Source organism: Lithobates pipiens, unplaced genomic scaffold, assembly GCF_037356315.1.
Source record: "Lithobates pipiens isolate NorthernLeopardFrog02 unplaced genomic scaffold, aLitPip1_a1.2 Scaffold_19, whole genome shotgun sequence".
In the NCBI taxonomy this organism is placed as follows: Eukaryota; Metazoa; Chordata; class Amphibia; order Anura; family Ranidae; genus Lithobates; species Lithobates pipiens.
Genome location: NW_027507764.1, coordinates 386,492,900 through 386,519,252, shown reverse-complemented (window position 1 = coordinate 386,519,252; position 26,353 = coordinate 386,492,900). Strand labels below are relative to the sequence as shown.

The 26,353-nt window shown below is 44.2% G+C and overlaps 1 protein-coding gene across 2 annotated transcripts in view; it reads right to left on the bottom strand.

Annotated features, from left to right (window-relative positions):
- The window catches only part of DIPK1C (divergent protein kinase domain 1C), a 128,200-nt gene that overhangs the window by 58,571 nt on the left and 43,276 nt on the right, over positions 1-26,353 (bottom strand). For both annotated transcript variants that reach the window (XM_077492365.1, XM_077492364.1), the window contains exon 2: positions 5,180-5,857. In XM_077492365.1, coding sequence (XP_077348491.1) covers positions 5,180-5,857 — 678 coding nt within the window. The remainder of the gene's footprint in view (positions 1-5,179; positions 5,858-26,353) is intronic.

Genomic DNA, 26,353 nt, shown 5'->3' with positions numbered 1-26,353 from the left:
CTGTTATATAAGCTGTACACTCACTGCTTTACATTGTAGCAAAGTGTAATTTCTTCAGTGTTGTCACATGAAAAGATATTATTTACAAAAATGTGAGGGGTGTACTCACATGTGTGAGATACAGTGTATGTGTATATATATATATATATATATATATATATATATATATATATATATATATATATATATATATACACTTTATATATATATATATACACACTTTATATATGAGATTATGCCTAAATGATTGACTCCCAACTTCTGCAGTTTTAGTTCAGAAGATGGCAAAACAAAAGAAACTTGGTAGCCATGACCAGTTCTGCTTTACAAGGAGAAACAACATTAACACAAAGGCAGTTGGATCATTTTCCTGGATTAGAATATTGCATAATTATCCTTTACAGTTATGAATACCATTAGTGGTAAGAAAATAATCCATTCATTTTTCAATTCCATTATTGATTTTGCCATTACCATCTAATAGGTTAGGGTAGGCTATTTGTACTTTTGCATTAATATACAATAATGGCAAGAGCAGGGAATCCAGGTGCTCATATATCAGATTATTAAAAAAATATATAGAACTTGTTTCCTAGAAGATAACATTCATATACCATATTTTTCCTTTATCTACAGCATTGTACAGTTGGCACAGTTTTAAAATATAAACATTAAAAATATTTTTTTACGGACACCTTGTTGCTTAGCTAATTTATCTAAATCTCTCATTATTGCTCTTCAATAGAAAATAATGCTCAAAATGAAAAATAACTCTCAAAAAGAAACATCAGAAAATAAAATTAATAAATTATTTTAAAATCCTGAAAATAGAAGATTTGATACATTTTGTTATTTAAAATCCAAGGACATTTCAAGGCACAAACATTTTCAGGGACACATTTTTGTATTAAAGTTGTCCCTGGAGATCAGAAGTCAACATATTTGCAAAGAGTAAATGAGAACATTTTGTTGCAAGGCAATTATTTGCAATGGGATACTAGCTACTCGCAGTTTCCTGGGACAATAACATTTAAAACAGAACTATAGGCAGAACTTTTTTTAATTTTGGATAGACCAAGGGAGGATTATCACCCCCAGCAGATTTTATTCTCCATCTGTGCCCCATTGTGGTGATTTTCCTTCACCTTCTCATAGTCAAACAGGAAGTGAAGGGAAATCCTTGCAAATTAAAACTCCTTGGGGACCCCCAGGCCACCATAAGTAGTGTCCCCATTTAAAGATTTCCCCTCTGTTACTTTTCTGGGGATAACCCAAAATTTGAGATTTTCTTTTACATTTACTTGCAATGATAATGGTAAATAGGACAAACAGGGTGAATCTTGCCTTTAGTTGTACAGATTTACCATGACTGCACCAACAGTCTGAAATCCATAAATGAATCTTCTTTGAAGCCACGTTCTGACCCTGTTGTCTGCATGTCACATCAGCAATTGATACTTGTCTGATCAACCAATGTTGTTCCCATGTCCACTATAGCCAAATGTCCTGTTCTTAGCTGACATAAAGGGAACCTGGCATAATTTTTTGCTGCTCTAGTCCACTTTCTTCAAGTTGCTTCAACATGCAATGTCGGCACCCCAGCCGATGTCTCCATCGGCTCTTGGGTGCTGCTACCGCCAATCATTGTAAGGTTCCCTACTGAAGATCAGGGGGCCTTGGCTAGCTCCGGACCTGAACTGGGCATGCTGAGCCGAGCATCACAGCCATATTTTTTTACTGACAGTCTTTTCCTGTCATTGGCATTTACTGATAGGAGAAAAGTGCCTGTTTTTACTGGCTGGCAGTAAAAATACCTACGGTTGGTAGTAAGACATCTCTGAATATGTTTTGTTTCTTATTTCGTTAACTTTTTTGTCTGAGTATAGATCTATGGGGGTAATGATTAAGCGATAACTTTAGCATGAACCGCGTCTACCTGTGTGCCCCCTGCTCCATCTGTGAATCACCTGTCATTTGGTCTCGAATAAAGAGGATTTTTTTGGAAGTGCAACAATCCAGAATCTTTAATCTCATGATACAGAATGCGAGCTGAGCTTTCCCCCTGACTAGTATATGTGGGGATTAGTTGGAGACATACTCACCTTGAAGCTTAAACCTTTTGTACCACCACCCCCTCCCTTTACAATGTAAGCTCTACGAGCACGGCCCTCCTGTCCCTTCTGTATTGAACTGTACTGTAATTGTGCTGTCCCCCCCTCTACATTGTAAAGCGCTGCGTAAACTGTTGGCACTATATAAATCATGTATAATAAATTGTGTATAATAAAGCGGCTTTTTATTATTATAGATCTATGTTTGCCCCATGCATATTTGAAACCACTTACTGTTGACTGGCTCACTATCTCTGCTGGAAGCTCAATCAATTTAACATAATTACTTGTAAATCCACTTCAGCCAGATTCCAGGAAACTCTTGACATGTTGGTGGGTGACTGGGTCAATTTCTTGAAATGTTACCTTTTATTTACCTATGTGTCACCAGGCAGATCCAACCTTTCAAGGCAGGTTTGAATCTGTCTGGAGGCTGTAAAGAAGCAGTTCTACTGAACTTAGTACAGCAAGCTTACTCTATGGGATTGATTTATTGAAAAGCAAATAGGGTATTCACTTTGCAAAGGAAGTTGCACTTTGCAAGGGAATTTTCCCTTGGTGAATGTGGTAAAGTTTCACTTTGCAATCACATGCAAGGGAAATAAAAAAAAAACAAAACTGTATTTTTGCTTACACATGATTAGATGATGGAGAGCTTCATGTCAATCATTAAGCTCTGGGGTAAGCAACCTTGCAAAGTGAACAATCTATTTCCTTTAGTAAGTCAGCACCTATGTGACAGACAGGAACCTACATAGGGTATGTTTGGGAATGTATCTACTGTGATAGAATCAAAACAATGAGCAAAATAGGGAGAAATGGGAATGAGATAAACCTGTGCAATACCCTAAACGGACAACCTGTGTTCCCTGGAGTGTACTTTAAAGAGTGGAGGTAGAAGAAGGTTAGTGTACATGCATGCAAACTTATGCCTCAATTGTGCAGTTAACACACTATAACAAATACTATACATACTATAACAACGTATAATAAATACATCATTAACATAAATGTATCTGTGTTAGGCTTTTAGTTTTAAAACATTCATATATGGCATATTCCGAGCTATACTTACAACAGTTCTATCATTCTGGCAATCTGCATTTATTGTTTTCTCTATCTTCCCAAAGGAAGGACTGGCTGTGCCTGTGTGCTGGGTATGATTGCATCTGTGCTCTGCCGGAGCTCAGTTTTATATATTATGTTTTCCACTGCATGTAATATTTTGGTGGAATTTCAGGGCCAGTAAATCAAGTTTTTGCCCCCTTTTCTTTCAAGATTTTTATAAATCTTTAAATAGAAGACAGTTGGATACTTTTTTACAGATTTCAACATCACATCATTCTTTATTCTCCTCTATGGTAATATGAAATTGTGAGAAGCGCCTAAGAGACCAACAGTGCTGATTTTATCATGAAGCCTTCCTGCCAATCACAGTTCTAATGTTAACAAATGAAGTTCAGAACCACAAGTTTTCTGGATTGCAATGATGTGCTTACCCACCTTACCCTTGCTTGTACATGCCCCCAATCAAGATACCAGATACAATGTTCAGGTACGGACATGCTTTTGACCTCTGTGCACCACTATGCAGCTGAACAGAATTAGTTGTCAGCCCGTCTGTCGGGCATTCCCTTATAATCAGCATACTAGCACCCAGAGTCAGTTGAAGATCTCTGGATTACAAGCAAAGCGGTTCAGTACATTAACCCCTTCCAGTCTACCTGTGTCCCTTTAAAGCGGTAGTAAACCCATCCTGTGCTATTTTGACCATATCAAGCTTTCCTACCTCGTGAACTGGTTGCTCTGTGTAAAATGCTTCCTACCTTATCCCTTTCTGTCCTTTTCTATTCAAAGAGGTAATTGGTGTATGCGCAGTTAATCACGTTTTTTCGGCAGACTCTGAGATCCCGCGACACTGTTTGCCATTCATAAGCTAAGCCTTTACCAGGCAGCGAGCGCGTCAGATTAGGAACATGGAAAGGGAGTAAGGGTGGAAGTAATAACAGTATTGAACATGGAAGACAGAAGTCAGCATGGTGGCGTCTGCAGAAGAAAAATAGTTTTATCAAATACAACTTTTTTACAAGTAAGAAGCCTTCATATATATTCCCTATATGGCGCTTTGATTTAAAGTAACCTAATGAACTTATATGTAATGTAACATGTACTTTTTGGGTAGAAGTATGAGAGTTTACCACCGCTTTAAATGGGCTATTATGCCCAGGGGGCCAGGAAGGTCTGCTTAATCATTTGACCACTGTGTCACGGTGGTCATATGATCAGGAGCCAGTCCTGCCAGTTCCCGATCACTAGTACAGACCAAGAGCTTCATATCTCGGTCTCTGTGCTGGTAGCTCTCAGTGAATGTGCTTAAAGCACAGAAACCCATGCCACCCATAGACGCCATTGTGGGGTGTGGGTATTAAAACCCACCTCCTTGCCTCCATACATATGCGTTACGTGATTGGCAAGAGGTTAAATTATTACACCTGCGTCACCCTGATCCAGCGAACTTCTGAGCTCAAAGTTATCTATAAGGCCCCTTTAAGATCTCACGTAGCCTAGTGTAGCCTATACCCATTTGCTGGTGATAAGATGTTCCTGCTCCTTTTTGGGTGACAAGCTTTTCCATTTGGCTGTCATTTTTGGCGCATTTGGGCAGGGTTGAGATGCGCTATATGTGTCTGTAGATTCCCACAGCTCGGCTTGGGAATTTGCTCTCACAAGGTTTACTATTGGCGCACACACAGGAGAGGAGAACACTGATAGGGGACTCCAGAAGTAGGGGTAAGGAACCACTACAACCATTTAAGGGTAAACGTTAAGAATTTTGATTTCTTAGATTTAGGACAATATACAGAACACATAAGCAAGTTAACAAACCTATATAATGTGCTGACAAAGTTATAGACAATGTTACAACTGTAAATATGTATACTTTAATGTGTTGCTTTGTCATAAAAAACAGCGGTTAGGTACGTTTTTGTGTAGTAAATTTTCAGATGAGTGCGTGTGTATGAAATAACTGTATTTTGAGTTCCTTTATAACAACAAAATAAACTTACAGTAAGATCACTTCTAATGGCAAAGTTCTCCGGTTTGACATCACAAAGGTGGAGCCGATGAGAAAACTCTGTGTCAAACTGATGGACCATATCTAAGAAACTGATGGCAATATCAAGGAGAGCGTTCATCTTTTCCTCACCTGTTTTGCACTGACCAACTACTTCTTCTAAGGAGAAGAGATTTTGTTTCCAAGAGTGTCCAGCATTCAGAAATTCAACTGCATAGAAGTGGCCACAGGTTCCAATGACCTGTAGGACATGTCTACTAAAGTCTTGTAACAAGTTAAAGAGCAGGTACTCTTCTTGCTGAAATAAAGACCACATACTGGCAAGCTCCACTTTCCAGTTCTGATTCTTCTTCTTTTCTGTCCAAATGGGCATTATAGTATTGTTTGGTAAATCCAAACCCAGAACATTTTTAATTTCCACAGCTACCATCATCAGCAAATCAGTGTCTGATATACTCTGAGGATCTGGCCCATTTGATATGTCAGGAGCCTGGAACTTAGAAAAGGCATCATTTTTGGACTTTAATATGATTGAATTGCCTTCCCAGTCTGCATGTATGACCTTTTTCCCTCGGTGGTAGTATAGACAGTGTTTATAAATCAACTTCTTCGTCACACACAGATCTTCACAAAGGTCTCCAGTCACAGCTCCATCAGTGTAATCATAACACTAGAGAAAGAAAGAGATATGCTATGTTTTAGTAAGCATATATAATTAGCATTTTACAGAGAAATAAAGTCTTTTTAAAAGCATGAAATCAATAGGCACGTGCAAATATAGCCTGCTTTATAGGGAGGGTACCTCTGTTCCCCTGAAGGAAGCCCCTTTGGTGCTTGTCTCAATAATTCTAGCCTGTGTCTTCCTGCTGTAGCTAAGAGGGTAGGTCACCACATTCTGACTCATATAGAATGATATTCCCAACGGGGAAAGCCCACTCTGCAGCAGGGAGACACAACACACATGTTGGCCATCCAAACACAGATATACACTGAATAGAAATCCCTCTTCATCTTCTTGAAGTCTGGTTTAGATTCTTTCACTGAGACTTCTCATTTTCTTAAGCTCAATACAACCTGCTGTCCAGCAAAGGCTGTGCACTCTATGCCAACACTCTGCTATAGAAAATACTAAAGGAAAGGAAAGTCCACAGCAAGCAGGTATGAACATGCATCTTCTAACCTGCTGGTGAAATGTAGAATCTAAATGCTATAGAACAGGGATCTCCAAAATGTATAAACAAAGGGCCAGTTTACTGTCTTTTATACTTTAGGTGGTTGGACTATAGACAATGGGGGTAGACAATGCCCCGCGTCAGTGGGAACAAACAGTAGCTTATGCTTGGTGGTCAGGGGGAGTGAAAAAAAATTACATAACACCTGTGGTCAGTAGGATGAGGAACAGTGCCCCGTCATTTGTATCAGTGAGAGAAATCATGCCTCAACATTGGTGTCAGTGGGAGGAATAGTACCCCGAAAATGTTATCAGTAGGAGGAATTATGCCCCACTGTTGGCGTCAATGGGAGGAATAATAACCCACTGCTAGTGTCAAAAGAAATGGTGCCTTATTGTTGGTTGGAAGAAATTATGCCCAAGGGCTGGAAAAAGTCAAAGGCCTGCAGTTAGAAGACCACTGCTATAGAATCACATTCATTGTTCCCCTCTCCAGTTTTATTTTATATGCCCTCCAACTGACCCTCATTTAAAGGAATGTTTCCACTTTTGCAGCCAGTCCCTTTATTCCTCCATGCTCTTCAGTTGTTCCTTTTTATGTTTGTTTTGATGTTTAAACCTCTATAAAATAATATACTATTTAACTATCAAAAATTTTATTCTACACTAGACTGTTCATTAAACATCTAAATTATTGTACCTATTACTTTGAAAAGTAAGTGTTAAGGAAAAGTAATGGTCAAACAAACTCCTATAGTTCTAACATTTTTACACATGAATTCTTCACGGTCTGAGTAATTGGGGGGCAATGCTTTTGCTGCATAGTTTGCACTGAAAGGTTTCCTTCTTTCTTGTCTCAGAAAGCTGGAAGGTATGGTTTTATAATTTGAAGAGACCCTTAAAGTGGGTCTACCATGAATTGCTGAGGAATTGCTGAGGAACATTAAAAAATCTTTTTTATAGAGAGCTGTGCCTCTCAATCTCCCTACTGAGACTAAACATGATCTTGATTACTAGAGCTGTGGGTTTTTCATGTCAAACGCTTTTAGTCAGAAAGACCCTGTCTGGAGGACTTACAGTGAAATAACATCATCACCAAAACACAACCAGAAAAGGAGGCACTATAAGCAAGTATGACCACTCCCAGATACATAAATAATTACAAACTATATATAGCGCCGGCTCCTGATGAGCATGCGCTATATGTTTTTCAATTTAATATTTCCTAAGACCACTGTTGGGTTTTAGGGTTGATTATTCCCAATTATGGTTTCAGTACCAGTCTGGTTGGATTGCAGTGGGTTCTCCCTGGCCACAGGTGTCGCTGTCACCGCTGGCAAGTGTGAGAACACAGTCTGGCTGGGTGTGTTGAGTGCCATCCTTTCTCTGAACCAGCCCAGTGGGAGTGTCATCCTGCTGTGCACTCTGGGAGGTGGTATTTAAGGTGCTGACATCACGTGCTTCGGGGTTCTGGTCCAGAAGATCTTTCTGTCTGCTTGGTCCTTGTCCTCCTGACCAGCCCCCGTGGCCCTCATGGCCTGGGGTGCAGATCCACCAAATTCCAAGTCTCAGAGATGCATAGCCCGAGACGAAGTAACTGAGAGGATTCAAAGGTGGTCCGGGGCCATCTCATCTGAGGAGAGGCCCAGAAAATGGAGAAGCACCCAGGGGGAGGACTCTTCGGGAGAAGGCCATGCATAAGGCTGGCTTCTCAGAAAGAGCCTGGAGGCTCAGTTGAAAGACACTAAATGGATCTACACTCTTACGGTATCGCTGGACCGGCTGCAAGATACTGGTACCGTATGATATCTCTCTAAATTTATCTATATTCCTCAGTTACATTCAAGTCTGTGGCAGAGACTTTTCAGAAGTGTTCTACATCCAAGTCTGTGGCAGAGACTTTTCACAAGTGTTCTACATTCAAGTCTGTGGCAGAGACTTTTGCTTTGCTTAACACTCTATCGGCTGCTAGGCTTAGTGAGAGAAGGCCTATCTGGTATTGGGGGAATTCTCTGGATTTCTATTGTGAGAGACTTCCTATTCTTTGCAGTTCCAAAAGTACCTAAACTACCTTTCCTAACCCTCTACCCTTCATTGAGAAACTGTGTTATCTTTTCCAATAAATATCCCAAAAAGAGGATCCAGTGTCAATTTCTGCAATTCTTTGGGCCATCTACCATGGGAAACCCCTAGACGCACAAAAGGTAAAGAAGGTAACAGTAAGCCCAATAAAACCAGCAGCTCCTTCGGGGGTCATTGCTACATATACACAGAAGCAAGCTTTATAATATATGAGCACACACTGATAAGAGTATTTTTTTTAATTCTTAGTTTAGCAAAGAAGCATCCAACAAACCACATCTAAACGTGAACCGCAAACATAGTTTGCAAAATACAGAGAGCTTCAAGGACATCATATGCAAAATAGCAACATCAAAGTGTCCATGTCGAGAAAAATGGACCACATCAATTCCAGAATTAGAGAAAGCACCCCACCATTCAGAATGTGACAACATTAAACCTCAGTATCATAACACATGATAAGAGTATTTTTTATAATAAACTCTAAATCCATAAACATCCTATTTTAAAGTAAAACTAAAGGCAAAACCTCGGTATCATAACAAATGATAAGAGTATTTTTTTATAATAAACTCTAAATCCATAAACATCCTTTTTTAAAGTAGAACTAAAGGCAAAACTTTTTTTTTTCATCTTGGATAGAGTAAGGGGATGTTTATAACCTCTGACAGTATTTATTTATTTGCCATCTGTATTCTATTGGGGAATATTTCCCTTCACTTCCTGTCCCATTGCCAAAACAGGAATTGAGAGGCAATCCCTGTAAAATGAGGAAATCCCAGCTTGCTACCAGGGTCATCAGAACGAGTATCTCCATGGGAAGACTTCCCCACTATTACTGTTCTGATATCAACCCAAAATTTGAGATTTTCTTTTACTTTCACTTTTGATGATAACAGTAAACAGGAAAAATAGAGAGGGTGAATCTTCCTAACGGGGACACAAACAGCAATAAAAACTGACAGGTGTTCTAATCCCTCTCCACTCTATACAAAACTAAAAAAACAAATGTCTTCAGTTATACAGTTGTGCACAAAAGTTTACATACCCTAGCAGAATTTATGATTTCTTGGCCATTTTTGAGTGAATATGAATGATAACATGAAAACTTTTATTTCACTCATGGTTAATGTTTGGCTGAAGCCATTTATTATTGATCAACTGTTTTTACTATTTTTAAATCATAATCACAACAGAAACTACCCAAATTACCCTGATCAAACATTTAAATACCCCGGTTCTAAATAACATGTATTCTCCCTTTAACATCAATAACAGCTTGAAGTCTTTAATGGTATTTGTGGATGAGGCTCTTTATTTTCAAATAATGGTAAAGCTGCCCATTCCTCTTGGCAAAAAGCCTCTAGTTCCTGTAAACTGTTGGGCTGTCTTGCATGAACTGCATGTTTGAGATCTCCCCAGAGTGGCTCAATGATATTGGGGTCAGGAGACTGAGATGACCACTCCAGATCCTTCACTTTATTTTGCTGTAGCCAATGACAGGTTGATGTGGCCTTGTGTTTTGGATCATTGTCATGTTGGAATGTCCAAGTACGTCCCGTGTGCAGCATTCTAGCTGATAAATGCAAATGTTCCTTCAGTATTTTTTGATAACATAATGCATTCATCTTGCCATCAATTTTGACCAAATTTCCTGTGCCTTTGTAGCTCACACATCCCCAAAACATCAGCTATCCAACTCAGTGTTTCACAGTAGAAATGGTGTACCTTTCATCATAGGGCTTGTTGACTCCTCTCCAAATGTAGTGTTTATGGTTGTGGCCAAAGAGCTAAATTTTGGTCTCATCACTCCAACTGACTTTGTGCCAGAAGGTTGGAGGCTTGTCTCTGCGCTGTTTGGCGTATTGTAAGTGGGATACTTAGTGGCATTTGTGTAGTAATGGCTTTCTTCTGGCTACTCGACCATGCAGCCCATATTTCTTCAAATGCCTCCTTATTGTTTATCTTGAAACAGCCACACCACATGTTTTCACAGAGTCCTGTATTTCAACTGAAATTATTTGTGGGTTTTTCTTTGCATCTCGTCTTTTCTAGGCTTGTCTCTGTGCTGTTTGGCGTATTGTAAGCGGGATACTTTGTGGCATTTGTGTAGTAATGACTTTCTTCTGGTGACTCGACCATGCAGCCCATCTTTCTTCAAATGACTCCTTATTGTTTAACTTGAAACAGCCACACCACATTTTCAGAGAGTCCTGTATTTCAACTGAAATTATTTGTGAGTTTTTCCTTGCATTTCGAATAATTTTCCTGGCAGTTGTGGCTGAAATTTTAGTTGGTCTACCTGACCTTGGTTTGGTTTCAACAGAACCCCTCATTTTCCACTTCTTGATTAGAGTTTGAACACTGCTGATTGCCATTCTAAATTCCTTGGATAGATTTTTATATCCCTTTCCTGTTTTATACAGTTCAACTATCTTTTCCCACAGATCCTTTGACAATTATTTTGCTTTCCCCATGACTCAGAATCCAGAAACCTCAGCGCAGCTCTGAATGAAAGAGGCAAGGGTCTGTTAGGAGTCCAGAAGCTCATTGACCTTTTATACACACACACTAATTGCAAGCAAACAGATCACATGTGAGGATGATTACCTTTAATTGACATTCAAACCTCTTTGTGCCAAATTGTGTGCATGTTTTCAGGCCAAAATCACCAGGGTATGTAAAATTTTGATCAGGGTCATTTGTGTAGTTTCTGTTGTGATTTTGATACAAAAAAGAGTAAACACAATTGAGTGATAATAAATGGCTTCAGCCAAACACTAACCATGAGTGAAAGAAAAGTTTTTGTGTTATCCATATTCTCTTAAATATGGCCAAGAAATCATAAATTCTGCCAGGAATTGTAAACTTAAGAGCACAACTGTATTTTAAGAAAGAGTGGGAAGGTTACAACTTTTGTTAGATTTTAACTGCTGTCCATTTCTACATTGGAGAGAACACTTCCTATTCTATTTGACATCTTTAACCTAAAGTGCTAAGAAAAATCTCATCAATAGGGACACAGACACAAGGCTTGCAAGTTCCTAAATGTCTTGCAGGACAATTTCATGGGTCAGATGGTAGACGCACCAACTAGAAACAAGGCATACTAGATCTACTGAGTACCAACAATACAGACCTGATCGTGGATGTGGAAATACGGGTCAATTTAGGAAACAGCGATCACAGGTCATCTGGCGTCAGTATAAATCACACAAATAGGAAACACAAGGAGAACACAAAAAAAATGAATTTCAAAAGAGCCAACTTCCCTAAACTACAAACTTTGCTAGCCGATATAAATTGGGATAAAATCTTAGAAACAAAGAACATGGAGGAGAGATGGGTTTGCTTTAAGAGCATATTAAATAAGGGCATTAGCCAGTGCATCCCATTGGGAAATAAATGTAAAAGAGCAAACAAAAGTCCTGGCTTAACTCTAATGTAAAAATGCATATAAAAGGCCTTCAAAAATTACAAAGCTGAGTGATCATCATCAGCATTCAGAGTTTACAAAGAATGCAACAAGATATGTAAGAGTGAAATTAGGGCAGCTAAGATAGAACACGAAAGACACAGTGGAGGAGAGCAAAAAAATCCCTAAAAATTATTTAAGTATATAAACAGTAAAAAAGGGAGGAAAGGCCATATTGGCCTCATAAAGAATGAGGAAGGACATCTGGTTACAAAGGATGGGGAGATGGTGAAGGTATTGAATTTATTCTTCTCTGTCTTCACGAGGGAATCAGGGGTCTTCAGTAACCAAAACTTCAGTGTTTGCCCTCATGACACATGACAGGAAACACCCTCATGGCTAACAGAGGACAGAATTAGAAATAGATTTGGGAAACTTAACATTATTAAACCACCGGGACCAGAGGGGTTGCACCCGAGGGTACTTAGGGAACTCAGTCAAGTAATTGCCAGACCATTGCTCCTAATTTTTTCCCACAGTCTACTGACTGGAATGGTACCAGCTGATTGGAGAAAAGCCAATGTAGCACCAATATTTTAAAAAGGGCCAAAATACATCCCTGGGACTTACAGACCAGTTAGCCTAACATCAATAGTATGCAAGCTCTTGGAGGGGATGATAATGGACTATATACAAGATTTTAGTCATGAAAATGTTATCAGCAGTAATCAGCATGGATTCATATCACCGACACCCAAAGGCCAACTTGTTCCCAGTGCACTACATTGTAGCCTCATCATACACTCTGGCTCCCCAGCTGTTGCTGATCAATATAAAGGCAGCTTGCAGGGAAAATTTCATTTTTTCTGGCTTTATAAATGCAATTATGGGGGGCGTGGCCTAGACATGCAGGAGTGAGGACGCTTTTTTCTGGAGCTCCCGGTCCGTGACCCCTCCGCAAGCCGGTACCTCAATAGGATCGCACATTTCGGCATCGCCGACATCCCCGCACGACAGCGGAACCCTGCCAGCCGAGCGGAGCCCTTCACTGCAGCGATGGAGAAGTACTTAGTCCCGCTGCAGCCCCCAGTCTCCACGCCGGATCCATCCAAGATGGCGCCCGCGGCCTCCGGCGCTCCGGGACATGAGGCACAGAGAGCAGGTGAGCAGATGACTGTGCAGGGACACGACCTGCCGCCGTTCTCCCCACCGAGTGACTTGTCCCCATGCCTCCCCCGCTCACTGTCTATGGCCTCACTAGACAGCCCGGACCGCAGCAGCCTGCCACCCTGGTTTCCCCATAACTCCCAACTGTCCCAGAGACCCTCTCACAGTGGATGCCTCACCCCCAGTTTACATGCCCAGGCTACTCCTGCCTCAGCCGCACAGGGGGCCAATCTGCTACCCACTCCTCAAGCTTTATTAGGAGACACAACCATACTGACTTTGCTACAAAACCTTCCCACTAAGGAGGATTTTAGTTGTATGGCAACCAGGATTGAAACGACCTTGCGTCAGGAAATCGCAGGGGTCAAACGTGATGTGTCGGCTACGAACGAGCGGGTGACCACCTTGACATCAGATGTTACCTCACTGACCACTAATGTTTCTGACCTGAAAGTCGCACATGATACCCTTGCTGACAGAGTCGCACAGTTGCAACATAAATGCAATTATTACTGCAGAAGATTCTAGACATGGTACAGATCTGCCACTTTACATGTAGACTAAAATAAAATAATCACTGCTCAATTTTTTTTATTGATACATGTCCCCCAGGGCAGGACCCGGACCACTATAACCATTGTATGCTCAATTACTTGCATATAAGCCTTCAAAATGGGCACTTTTGATTTTTACCATTCGGGTCCCATTGACTCGGGTCTGAACTTTCGCGGTGTTTGAAAGTTCTGGTGCGAACCGAACAGTGGTCCATACGGCCCATCCCTACTCTTTGTGAGGCATATGCCTGTGGACCCTTGGAGTAATGTTACTTTTGGTTAAAGTCCATGTCTCCCCAAGACACACAGACTCTGGGATCCATGTTAAGGGCCTATATGCCACATTTCCAGCAAGGACGGCTTCACACTGTGGGACTCATAGCAGATGCTAATATCATCAGCAAGCCATCTGTCTGGGGTCCCTGCCATAATGTATTTATTGCAAGTAGGTCTGCTATTGTCTGAAGGAGTTCTGTGTTTATACTTATGATAATGTGTATTGCGCTGTGTGAGCTTGGAGTCGGCAAGTCTGACCTGCAGGAGTCATCCAGGTGGTTAATTAAGGATCCTCTGTGATGGGATTAGCCATGAGTCAGCTATACCTCGCTAGCTAAACCATTGTGTGATGTTTTGGGTAAATATTTGGGTTGTTGTTAATGTGGTGAGAGACCTCCTTCTCAAGTGTATAAAAGCATGTATTCTTGTTCAAATAAACATTGCTTATTCTGGTTTACTCGAAAACTGATGTTGCCTAGTTCTTGGGGTAACTCATGTTCCAGAGCATTGGGAAGCAGCTTCTTGCCGGAGACACTCAGTTAGGGTGTCCATATTCCATTAGATAAGACAGAAGAAAAAGATAACACCCGATGGTGTAGCTCAACTTTATTAAAGTAAGGTAAAACCACTCTCCAAACTAAGCACCACCTGCCGGGTTGGATGGTTTTCTGTTACCATCAGCTGTGCCACGCTGCCAGGGCCCAGTTCCTGGCTCCCATTAGGCTTAGAATAGACCCCATTGAAGAGATACTGGTGCAGGAGAAACTGGACAGACCCCTATCTGCCCTGTACCTGGGCCTCTTGAGCACTGACTCCGCTAAGGTGGACAGACTGTGGGACTTGTGGAAGGCAGACATACCCGATCTAGATAAAAAGGACTGGGAGGACTGCCTGGCAGATAGCGCTGCCACCTTGATATCCTCCAGGGAAAGGTTGATTCAGGTCAAATTCTTACACAGGGTCTACTACACTCCCCAGAGACTCCATAAAGTTTATCCCCAGCGACCACAAGACTGCCCCAGATGCAAGAATACTATAGGCACGTATATACATATGTTCTGGAGCTGTCCTAAAATTGCTAAGTATTGGGCTGAGATAGTGGACTCTGTTAATGGCCGCCTCCAGCTAGAGCTCCCCCTGTCCCCAGAGCTGGCTCTACTAGGGGTTCAGGACGATGATCAAAGACCCAAACATACCAAATTACTGCTGACTTACCTCTTTTTCTATGCTAAGAGGGAAATTGTATTGCGCTGGAACGCCTCCTGTCCCCCTACGGTTGGAATGTGGGAAAAGTCGATCAACGCTGTGCTTCTGCACAAACTAATTTATATAAATAGGAATTTCCCCCAAAAATTCTCCAGGGTATGGCAGCCATGGACTGCATAAAGGGAAGTGTTCATGAAGGGGGGGATAGTAACCCGCAATAAACATTTTTGGAGATGGGGATGATGGACGCATGGGGGAGACATGCCTTAACCGCTCCTGTATCTGTACCATGGCTCGAACCCTGCTATATATGAATAAGGAATAGTGTTTTATGTTGTACATTTACTTGTTCTACTCAACCAATGTACCTATACTGTGTATTTGATTTGGTCCATGTTGGACGACTATTGTATCGTGCCTTAGTTGTTTGCAATAAAGGAACATTCTTTTTCATTAAAGTAAGTTAAAACCAATCAGCAGAAAGACTCACAAAAATCATATACCAACACCAGTGTTAGGACCTGGGCTTGAACCTGTGATCTCTGGTGTGTCTGGCGGTGACTCTGCTTGCTGAGCCACCTGGAATGCTGGACAGTGCCCTGGACAATTCCTTGAATGATCTTGTCTTGAATCTTGTTTGCCTTGAACCCTTTGCTCCTCCCATGAACTTCCTGATTCAAGCCATGTCTCTGCACTTCCTGGTTGCCAGAATATTGTGCCTTCACCAGCCAATATCTTGCTCCTGTCTCTCCTGCTGCCGACCGTATCTTTGCTACCATTTGTTACCGACATTGGGCTTGTTCTTCAACTTCGCTTCTGCTGAATCCCAACCTGCAACTATTTCTTACCGACTTTTGGCTTGTTTCTCAACTACGCTTCTGCTTGAACTCTACCTGCTATATCTGCTACCGGACCCTGGCTTGCTCACCTCCTGGTGGGGCTATCCTGAGGACCGTGACCAGGCAACACACAGCAAAGCCCTTCTCCACCATCAGGAGCTCTGGTGAATACCGGTTAGTGCTTAGACCCCGCACCTCAGGTGAACCCGTGTCATCAGCCAGGGTGACCTGTGTGAATACCTGCTCTGCTGCTATAGCTACTGGCCTCTGAGCCTGACTTCAGACCGTGACAACCAGTGGCAGCTGGTGCTCTATTTTCTTTTGGGGGGGTGAGGTGGCAAACAAACAACCCGACTCCACTGTCCGTTCACTCGGTCAAACCGTCGCTCATTCGATCGGCAAACAAATCCTCCCCGTCACTTGCCTGTCTGTCCACCCATCAGTCCCGCACATCCAGGTCGTGGGCAGCTTCGGTGACTCCCCCCCGTGTCTCCTCCTCCTTGGCGCCTCCCCCCTGCTCAGGGGTGGGCTGGGCTGGGGATCAGAGTGGCAATTTCCCCCCGTGCCACTCTGATTCCCTGTAAAAGGGCCTCTGTGCCGCCAGCTCAGAACCACGCAAGTGCAGTTTCCGGAGCTGGCCGAATGATACTGCTCGGGCAGCTCTGGCAGGGGGCGGGGTTAACAGGGCTGGATTAACGGCCGAATTGCAGGGAGAGATCCCTCCATCCCTTGCTGCAGCTGCGAGCCGGTGATGTGTCCTGTCACAGGGCTGAGAGTGTGTGGAATGTCTTACAGAGCGCAGCCCTCCCCATCCTCTAAACGAATGGGAGGAGGGAGAGAGAGAGAGGGAGGGAGAGAGAAGGAGGGTGAGCGGGAGAGAGGAAGGGAGGGAGGGAGAGAGGGAGGGAGGGAGAGAGAGGGAGGGAGAGAGAGAGAGAGAGAGGCAGGGAGCGAGAGAGAGAGAGGGAGGGAGAGTGGGAGAGAGGAAGGGAGGGAGAGGGAGAGAGAGGGAGGGAGGGAGGGAGGGAGAGAGAGGTAGAGGGAGGGAGGGAGAGAGAGAGAGAGGGGGGGAAGAGGGAGGGAGAGAGAGAGAGAGGGAGAGGGGGATGGGGACGGAGAGAGAGGGAGAGAGAGGGGGAGAGAGAGGGATAGAGAGGGGGAAAGAGAGGGAGAGAGAGAGGGGGAGGGAGAGAGAGAGGGGGATGGAGAGAGAGGGAGGGATAGAGAGGGGGAAAGAGAGGGAGAGAGAGAGGGGGAGGGAGAGAGAGAGGGGGAGGGAGAGAGAGGGGGATGGAGAGAGGGGGAAGGAGAGAGAGAGGGGGGAGAGAGGGAGAGAGAGAGGGGGAGGGGGAGAGAGAGGGGGAGGGAGAGAGAGGGGGGGAGGGAAAGAGAGGGGGAGGGAGAGAGGGAGAGAGAGGGAAGGAGAGAGAGAGGGAAGGAGAGAGAGAGGGAGGGAGGGAGAGAGAGGGAGGGGCAGACAGAGAAAGGGAGAGAGAGAGGGAGGAGGAGAGAGAGGGAGAGAGAGGGAGGAACAGAGAGAGAGAGAGGGAGGGAGAGAGAGGGAGGGAGAGAGAGAGGGAGGGAGAGAGAGGGAGAGAGAGGGAGGGAGGGAGGGAGGGAGAGAGAGGCAGAGGGAGGGAGAGAGAGGGAGGGAGAGAGAGGGGGGAGAGAGAGGGAGGGAGAGGGAGGGAGAGAGAGAGGAGAGAGAGGGAGGGGGAGAGAGAGGGAGGGAGAGAGAGAGTCTCAGCCACATATCCTGTCCATACTGGGGCAGGATCTGGGGGTCCCCTTGTTAAAGGGGGCTTCCAGATTCTGATAAGCCCCCCGCTCGCAGACCCCCACAACCACCGGCCAGGGTTGTGGGGATGAGGCCCTTCTCCGCATCAACATGGGGACAAGGTGATTTGAGGGGTCACAGACCCCCAAAGCATCCTCCCAATGTTGAGGGCATGTGGCCTGGTACGGTTCAGGAGGGAGGGGGCCACTCTCTCGTCCCCCCCTCTTTTCCTGCGGCCTGCCAGGTTGCGTGCTCGGATAAAGGGTCTGGTATGGATTTTTAGGGGGACCCCCACGTCAAATTTTTTTTTAATTTGACGCAGGGTTCCCCTTAATATCCATACCAGACCTGAAGGGCCTGGTAATTAAATTTGGGGGGACCCCCACGCTTTTTATTTTTTTATTTTTTTATCAATGACTTTCAATGAGTGTTCTCTGTATTACGGAGCCGACAATTCATAATAGCTGCGAGTGATTTTAAAGGACTTTTTTTCCTGCATAAATGACACTTTGTGCAGGGACAGTTCTAAGCACCAGAAACATGCGCCCCTTCACAGGCATACTATAGACACCCCCCCCCCCCCCCCCCGTACGAAATTTAAAGGAATATTACACTCTTATTGTTTTTATTACACTTTTATTGTTTCACTTTAATCATTATTAAAATCACTGCTCTCGAAAAAACGTCCGTTTTTAAAACTTTGTTTGCATTGATACATGTCCCCTGGGGCAGGACCCGGCTCCCCAAACACTTTTTAGGACAGTAACTTGCAGAATCTTTTCTCTCTGTCAAATCTTTTTTCTCTGTCGAATATTTTCTCTATATAATCTTGGACTAATAGAGGTAAGGTTAGGCACATTCGACCACAGGTTCTATATACACAGATTGTTATTGTCAGAGTCACGTCGAATCTCCTATTCTATATCGAACTGTTGTAACAATGAAAATGAAAATAACGCATTTATGTATGTCGGATGTTTCGTTTTTCGGATTCTGTGCTTTCGTTATCGTTTGTCAAAACGAAAACGAAAATAGCTGAAATTCGGACGAAAATGCATTCGGACGAAAACAAATGCACATGTCTAATGCAAAGTGCCAGATAGATAGGCCTATACTACTGTATGCATAGTAAATACTTTCCAGTATGCTAGTAGGTTTATTGCAAAAGAGTTTATATGCAGCTCCTGTTATTTTAGTTGTCCCTTCTGGTCTGGGATTCCATAGCTAGTTTTAGCTCAGTGCTCAATAACCAGCATAGCCTAGAGCCAGGTTAGGCATCCGATTTCTGGTAGTTAGAGGTCCAGTTGCATGTTAGATTAAAAACTAGGAAGGGGCTAAAGCGCTGAGTAGATAGGCTAATTCTGAGATCCAGTGCTACATAGTGTCTGAGTGTGAGAAGCTGTGTTCCAGACCGGTTGGACAACAGCTTGAGGATCTCCCCATAACTGCTGATCTCGTCTTCAGGTCTCTGACACAAAGATGAATGCTGCATCATGATCATCCTCAAGGGCCCCTGCAACTGAACTTTACTGAAATATTCCATATACTGGGGTGCATCTTTATACTTATGACAATGTAACATGCTGGTTGCCGTAGTTTGTCTGCTCCCAATTACTTTAATTGAAGAAGAGAATCCCCATCAGAGGCCCTGTCCTGGGTGGAGGCACTGCCAACTTTAACTTTAATATCAAACCAACTCTTCAACTTATCAAAGGTTCTGGTTCTCTTATGTTTTGGGAAGGGCCATTTGTCATAAGCTGTCATAATAGTCACTGCTTCATAAATATGTACATTGCTCCCTGCTCATACTGGAAATCACACTGTAAGGACATTTTAACTTTCAGCTACAATCTGCTTTAAAGTTGTCAATAGAGGTTAACGTCTTGACAACATTTAATTATAACAAAGGCTTCAAGAATCAAATATAGTCTGGCAATTAACTGCATTAATCATTTTGCATATTTCATTTCTACATCTTATACAATATTGAACACTAATGGATTGGATCAATAAAGGCTGAATTAGCTTTAGCAAAATGTTCAACAAAATGTTTTATCTGCTTTCACTGTCCTTGATATGCTTATTCATTGAAAGCAAAGAAAATAAAGTCATTGCTATACATAAATAGGAGTAATACCCCACGTTATTTAGGGACATGCTTGTTCTAATGCACCAGTGTGCTTATTACTAGCTCTTCTTCATTCTGTCTTACAGTTCATTCAATAATCATAACCGTTTGTCTGTTTCGTAGGAAAGGTATCTATTCTGCCCTACTTTCTTGTATTTTTGATGTGTTGTATTTAACTACATTACGTTATTTGTTTTCTATAGACATGTGCCAATCGTTTTGTTGCAAATTAGTTTTTCAACAAAATTTTACAAATTCATTAATTCGGAAATATTCAAATTAACGAAAACTTGTTTAACAAATTTTTCCCAAAAACAAAATATGAAAATCCGAAAATTCAAAAATCCGAAAAGTCAAAAATTCCAAAAATAAGAATGAAAATCCGAAAATAACAAAAATCGGAGCATTCAAAAACACTAAAATGTGAAAATCCTAAATAATAACTAACTAATAATAACTATTACTAACTATTACGTTATATGGGGCATTCATTATTTTGGATAATTTGTACCATATTTATCGGCGTATAACACGCACTTTTTTCCCCTTAAAAGCAGGGGAAAATCGTGGGTGTGTGTTATACGCGATCCCCCGAAATTCTGAGCCTCTGGGCGGCTTTCAGCCACCTTCGGCTCTTCAAGGCGACTTTCGGCCATTATCGGCGGCTTTCGGACATCTTCGGCCATTCTCTGCAGCTTTCGGTCGCCTTCGGCCGTTCTCTGCAGCTTTCGGCCGCCTTCGGCTCTTCTCGGCAGCTTTCGGCCATTCTCGGCAGCTTTCAGCCGCCTTCGGCTCTTCTCGGCGGCCGAAAGCTGCCGAGAATGGCCGAAGGCGGCCGAAAGCTGCTGAGAAGAGCCGGAGGCCCGCGGAGAACTACCGCACGCCGCCATGATACACATCCGGCGGCATTTAAAAAAAATAAAAAACAAAAAGCAAATAAAATAGACAAGGCTGCAATGGGGGACAAGACTGCATAAGGCTGCAATGGGGGACAAGACTGCAATGGTGGACAAGGCTGCATAAGACTGCAATGGTGGACAAGACTGCAATGGTGGACAAGGCTGCATAAGGCTGCAATGGTGGACAAGGCTGCATAAGGCTGCAATGGTGGGCAAGGCTGCATAAGGCTGCAATGGTGGACAAGGCTGCAATGGTGGACAAGGCTGCAGATGACACTGATGGGCATATAAATTTAATTTTTTTTTCCCCTTAAACTTCCCTCCTAAAAGTTTTTTTCCTTAAAATTCCCTCCTAAACTTGGGGTGCGTGTTATACGCCAGCGCGTGTTATACGCCGATAAATATGGTAACTTAAAATTCATATACGTTTCAACAGCCTAATTTGAAAGGAAATTCCAATACCTATAATTAAATAGTTAATTATTAGTTAGTTATTTTTTTTTTGAGATTTTCACATTTTTGGATTTTCAAATTTTCGGATTTTCAAATTAAATTTTTTTCTAAAATATCGAAGTAATGAATACCGCATCTAAACGAATTGAACATAACTAATTAGAATTTTTCCGAAGTTCCACATTAATTCAAAATAACACATTTCGATCGTAACGCAAACCAGAAAAACGTCAAAAAACAAAAAAACGAATGAAACGAAAACAAACAAATTTTTCAGCAGTACACATGTCTAGTTTTCTGTAGTATGCTGACATTTAGGGGCAGTTTCTAGCCACTACAGCTTGTTAACTAGTGTGATTTTGCTAGCGTATCTTGATCTATCCTGCCCTCTTGTTTATTGCCTAGGTTGGTTTAGGCCTAGATAGACTCTCCCCACTTCTTCCTTGTCAGAATTAGTTATTCATAGAGACAGGAATTAGGAAAGCGATTGTCTTCTTACACTTCAAACGACTGGAAAAATATCTTTTGTAATGCAATTAGCAGTAAGTAAAATTGAGTTGGATTCAACTTCTGAGTCTTTTTTCCATGGTTACCTACATGTGATAAGATTGTCCACCCCCACCAACTCCTCATTCGCTGGATTGAGTGCTGCATTACCAGTTTTTTGAGCCTGTCAGCTGCTACTGTCATACCAGTACTGCTGGATCTCCTGAGTTCCATGAGAACGCCAGGTTAGTGAATCACTCACAGTGGTCGCATACAGTAGCGGGAGATCTTCACTACCCAGGAGCGAGTGATATTCCTATCTTATTGGATATCTGGTAAGCCTGCACTTCTTAAGGTAGTGGAATCAAACTGTTTCCTATTCCGTGAAGATTTGCCACAGGGTGTTGCAACATTATCATTGTGTTGATTTCAACCATTAGGGATCTATTGATGCTGGCTGCTGGGTGATCTGTTGCTGCTGCTCAAGGTCTATTGCATAGTTGCCAACATTGTAAAAAAAAAAATCGGGACACTCTTTTGGCAGTAGGCGGAGTCGTGGTACAATTAGGGGGCAGGGCATGCGTTTATAGGTGTGGCATAAGAAAAGGTAAAAATGCGGCGCGCGAAGCGCGGCGCGGTGCAGTATGGGTGTGGTTTACGTAAAACAGTGGGCATGGCTTACATGGGGCGTGGCTCAAAGGGGTGTGGTTAGAGTCTGAGATGAATGCGGGATGGAGAGAGGGAAAGGAGCGGGATGGAGAGAGGGAAAAGAGGGGGATGGAGAGAGGGAAAGGAGGGGGGAAGGAAAGGAGGGACAGCAGCCCCCCGATCCTACACCACAATAGCAATATGAGTTTTCCAGAGTTTGACAATCAGCAGATAAAGATACTCCAAATACCTGATGTTGGCGCTTCAATCATCCCGGCGCCATGATTGTTATGGTGTCAGGATGATTGAAGCGCATTATTTCTATTATTACATTGTAATATGAAATTAAATCATTCAACTCGCCATAATGCAGAATCAGTGGGAGCCATGAGCGCGTCGCTAGCCACGTTGCCTGCCACCAGATGCCATCAGGTGTCCCAAGCGGAGTCTGTCCTTACATCAGGTGCCCCATCAGAGGTACCTTCCTCACATCTGTGTCCATCAGCGGAGCCCCTCCTTACATCTGGTGCCCCTCTGACATCCACAGACCGCCCCCCCCCCCACATACTCCACAGACCTGCCCCCACATACTCCACAGACTGGCCCCCGACATCCACAGACTGGCCCCTGACATACCACTGGCCCCCGACATACCACTGGCCCCCAACATACCACTGGCCCCCGACAGCCACAGACTGGCCCCCCGACATACCACTGGCCCCCCGACATACCACTGGCCCCCACATCCACAGACTGGCCCTCGACATCCACAGACTGGCCCCCCCGACAGCCACAGACTGGCCCCCTGACAGCCACAGACTGGCCCCCGACATACCACTGGCCCCCGACATACCACTGGCCCCCGACATCCACAGACTGGCCCCCGACATCCACAGATTGGCCCCCTGACATCCACAGACTGGCCCCCACATCCACAGACTGGCCCCCGACATACCACTGGCCCCCGACATCCACAGACTGGCCCCCGACATACCACTGGCCCCTGACATCCACAGACTGGCCCCCGACATCCACAGACTGGCCCCCACATCCACAGACTGGCCCCTGACATCCACAGACTGGCCCCCGACATCCACCTAGCCCCGACATCCACCTGGCCCCCGACATCCACAGACTGGCCCCCACCATCCACAGACTGGCCCCCGACAGCCACAGACTGGCCCCCGACATCCACAGACTGGCCCCCGCAATCACAGACTGGCCCCCGCATTCACAGACTGGCCCACGACATACCACTGGCCCTCACATTCACAGACTGGCCCCCGACATCTGACGACTGGCCCCCGCCCCGACATCCACAGTGACTGGCCCCCGACATGCCGACGTTGCCGCGCGGAGAGTCATTTAACTGTGGCGCCGCCCCCACTGCACATTACACATATACACACACTGGCAGCGGGGGTGGGCGGCGCCACAGATACTCTATATTGTAGACCAACTTCTGGTCTTCTTAAAAATCGCGCCCGGCGGAGACATCATCTCCGCCGGCCGCCAACCTCTAGCGGCTGGTGGCAAAAAAACGGGACAAACCGAATTTCTCGGGACATTTCCCAGGACAAAATTAATTTGGGACAAATGTCCTTATCCCAGGAATGTCCCGGGAAATTTGGGACAGTTGGCAACTATGCTATTGTTACTGGGGTGGTATTTTTTTGCAGGGGTCCATTGTTGCTGGGGATGGTCTTTTGCTGCTGGCTGCACATGATCTACGTTATTGCTTTTCTTGTTATCCTTAAATAATTCCATACAAACTAATTAGCACCTACAAAATGATACTTGGCTCTGTATTCTCTTAAAGGAGCATTACTAAGAGTTTCTAGACCTAATCTCTGAGAAAAAAAGCCCCAAAGCAAAGGCCCTTTACAGGCAGGGACCATGGGCACCTATGGTGTAGCAAAAATAGAACACTGCCAGCCCTCCTAGCTGCAGCTGCCTCACTCCACTGCCCGTGACACCACCATCCTCCAGACTGGCTTTGCACCCAACCCAGATGTCAGGAACCATGAAACAGACAGACAGAAGTACAATCAAATCACACATGTTTATTAATAAAACTAAAAAGGTAAATAGAAAAAAGCATAGTCAAGCATAGCCAGAGTCCAGTAGTCAGATCGGGTAGTCAGCCAGTCCAAAGTTCATAAACCAGATCGGGTAATCGGCCAGTCCAGACGTCAGGGATCCAAGAAGAGCAACTGCAAGCAGGATAGAAACCAGAAGGGATGTCAGCAAGCCAGTCTTGAAACAAACAGCAGGAGATGGTTCCTAGTGATGTGACCAATGTGAAGGCAAATGAAAGAGTGAGCTGGAAGGCTTTAAATAGGCAGGTCAGATGAGCATCATCGGGAACAGCTGTTAACTGTGGAAAGAGAAGAGAGCTGGCAATTAGCCAACAGCTGAGCGGCCAGCCCAGAGGAGGAAGGGCTAAGCCAGCCCAGGCAGTACCCCCCCTTAATGACCCCTCTCCCTTGGAGGGCCACCGGGCTTGAGGGAAAACTGTCTATGGAAGGACAGGGGCATGTAGGTCAGAGGATATCATCGAGATAAACCACCACACACAATTGCAACAAATCTCAGAGGACATCGTTAATAAATTCCTGGAAAACTGCCAGGGCTTTACAAAGGCCAAAAGGCATTACCAGGTATTCATAATGGCCTGTTCTGATATTAAACGCAGTTTTCCACTCATCGCCCTCCTTAATGTGCATGAGATTGTATGCCCCTCTCAGGTCAAGCTTTGTGAAAACCGTTGCTCCCTTGAGGCGGTCAAATAATTCTGTAATCAATGGAATCGGGTAGGCTTTCCTAATTGTGACACGATTGAGACCCCTATAATCTATACAAGGTCTCAGTTCACTGCTCTTCTTTTTCACAAAGAAGAAACCAGCACCAGCAGGAGACGAGGACTTGTGGATGAAACCTCGAAAGTGCGTCAGCAATATACTCCTCCATGGCCTTATCCTCCAAGACCGACAAAGGGTAAACCCGGCCACGAGGAGGTATGGCACCAGGTTGAAGGTCAATTGCGCAATCATAAGGCCAGTGTGGAGGCAAACTACCGGCTTGACCTTTATCAAAGACATCGCCAAAATCACGGTACTCCTCCGGCAGGCAGGGGAGTGAAGCGGTGCACAGGACCTTGGATACCTTCAGGAAGCATGTTTTACTGCATTGTGGTGACCAGGAGAGAACCTCAGCACGGAGCCCATCAAAAGAGGGGTTGTGCCTCTGTAACCAAGAATAACCAATAACCAGCAGAAATCTGGGTGAGGAAATAACTTGGAATTGGATTATCTCATGGTGAAGAGCCCCTACGGCCATGGACAACGGAACCGTCTCATGAGTCACATGGGCAGGCTGTAAAGGTCTCCCGTCAAGAGCCTCAATGACAAGTGGAGTGTCACGCAGCTTCAGTGGAATCGAGTGCTGCGAAACAAATGCAGCATCAATGAACAGGCCTGCAGCCCCAGAGTCTGTATCTCGATGGACGACTCAGCCCAAGAAAGGGTGACCAAAACCAAGGGCTTATCCTTCTGGATAACTGGGGACGAAACAACGCCACCTAAGGTCTGTCCATGACAGGACCTCAAGGTTCGGGCGTTCCCTGGACGGGTAGGACAAGACTTCAAAAAGTGACATGCCTGGCCACAATAAAGGCACAATCTCTCCCTCCTCCTAAAGGCTCTCTCATCCGCAGAGAGACGTGTGACGCTCAGGAGCATGGGTTCATCTTCACTGACCAACTCGGTACCAGGAGGCATGGGAGGTGAGGGAGGCATGGGTGGGACTACAAAGCTCGGAGGCAAACGTACAGGAGGCTTCCACAAGCGCTCCTTAAGAGAAAGTCTTTCTCTGAGTCTGGGGTCAATGAGGATGGCAAACGAGATCAAGCTCTCCAACTCAGTGGGTATATCTCGGGCTGCTATCTCATCCTTGATGGAATCCGAGAGACCATGAGAAAAAGCAGCCACGAGGGCCTCATTGTTCCAAGCAACCTCTGCTGCCAGAGTACGGAATTCAATGGCGTAGTCGGCAACAGTTCTCGTA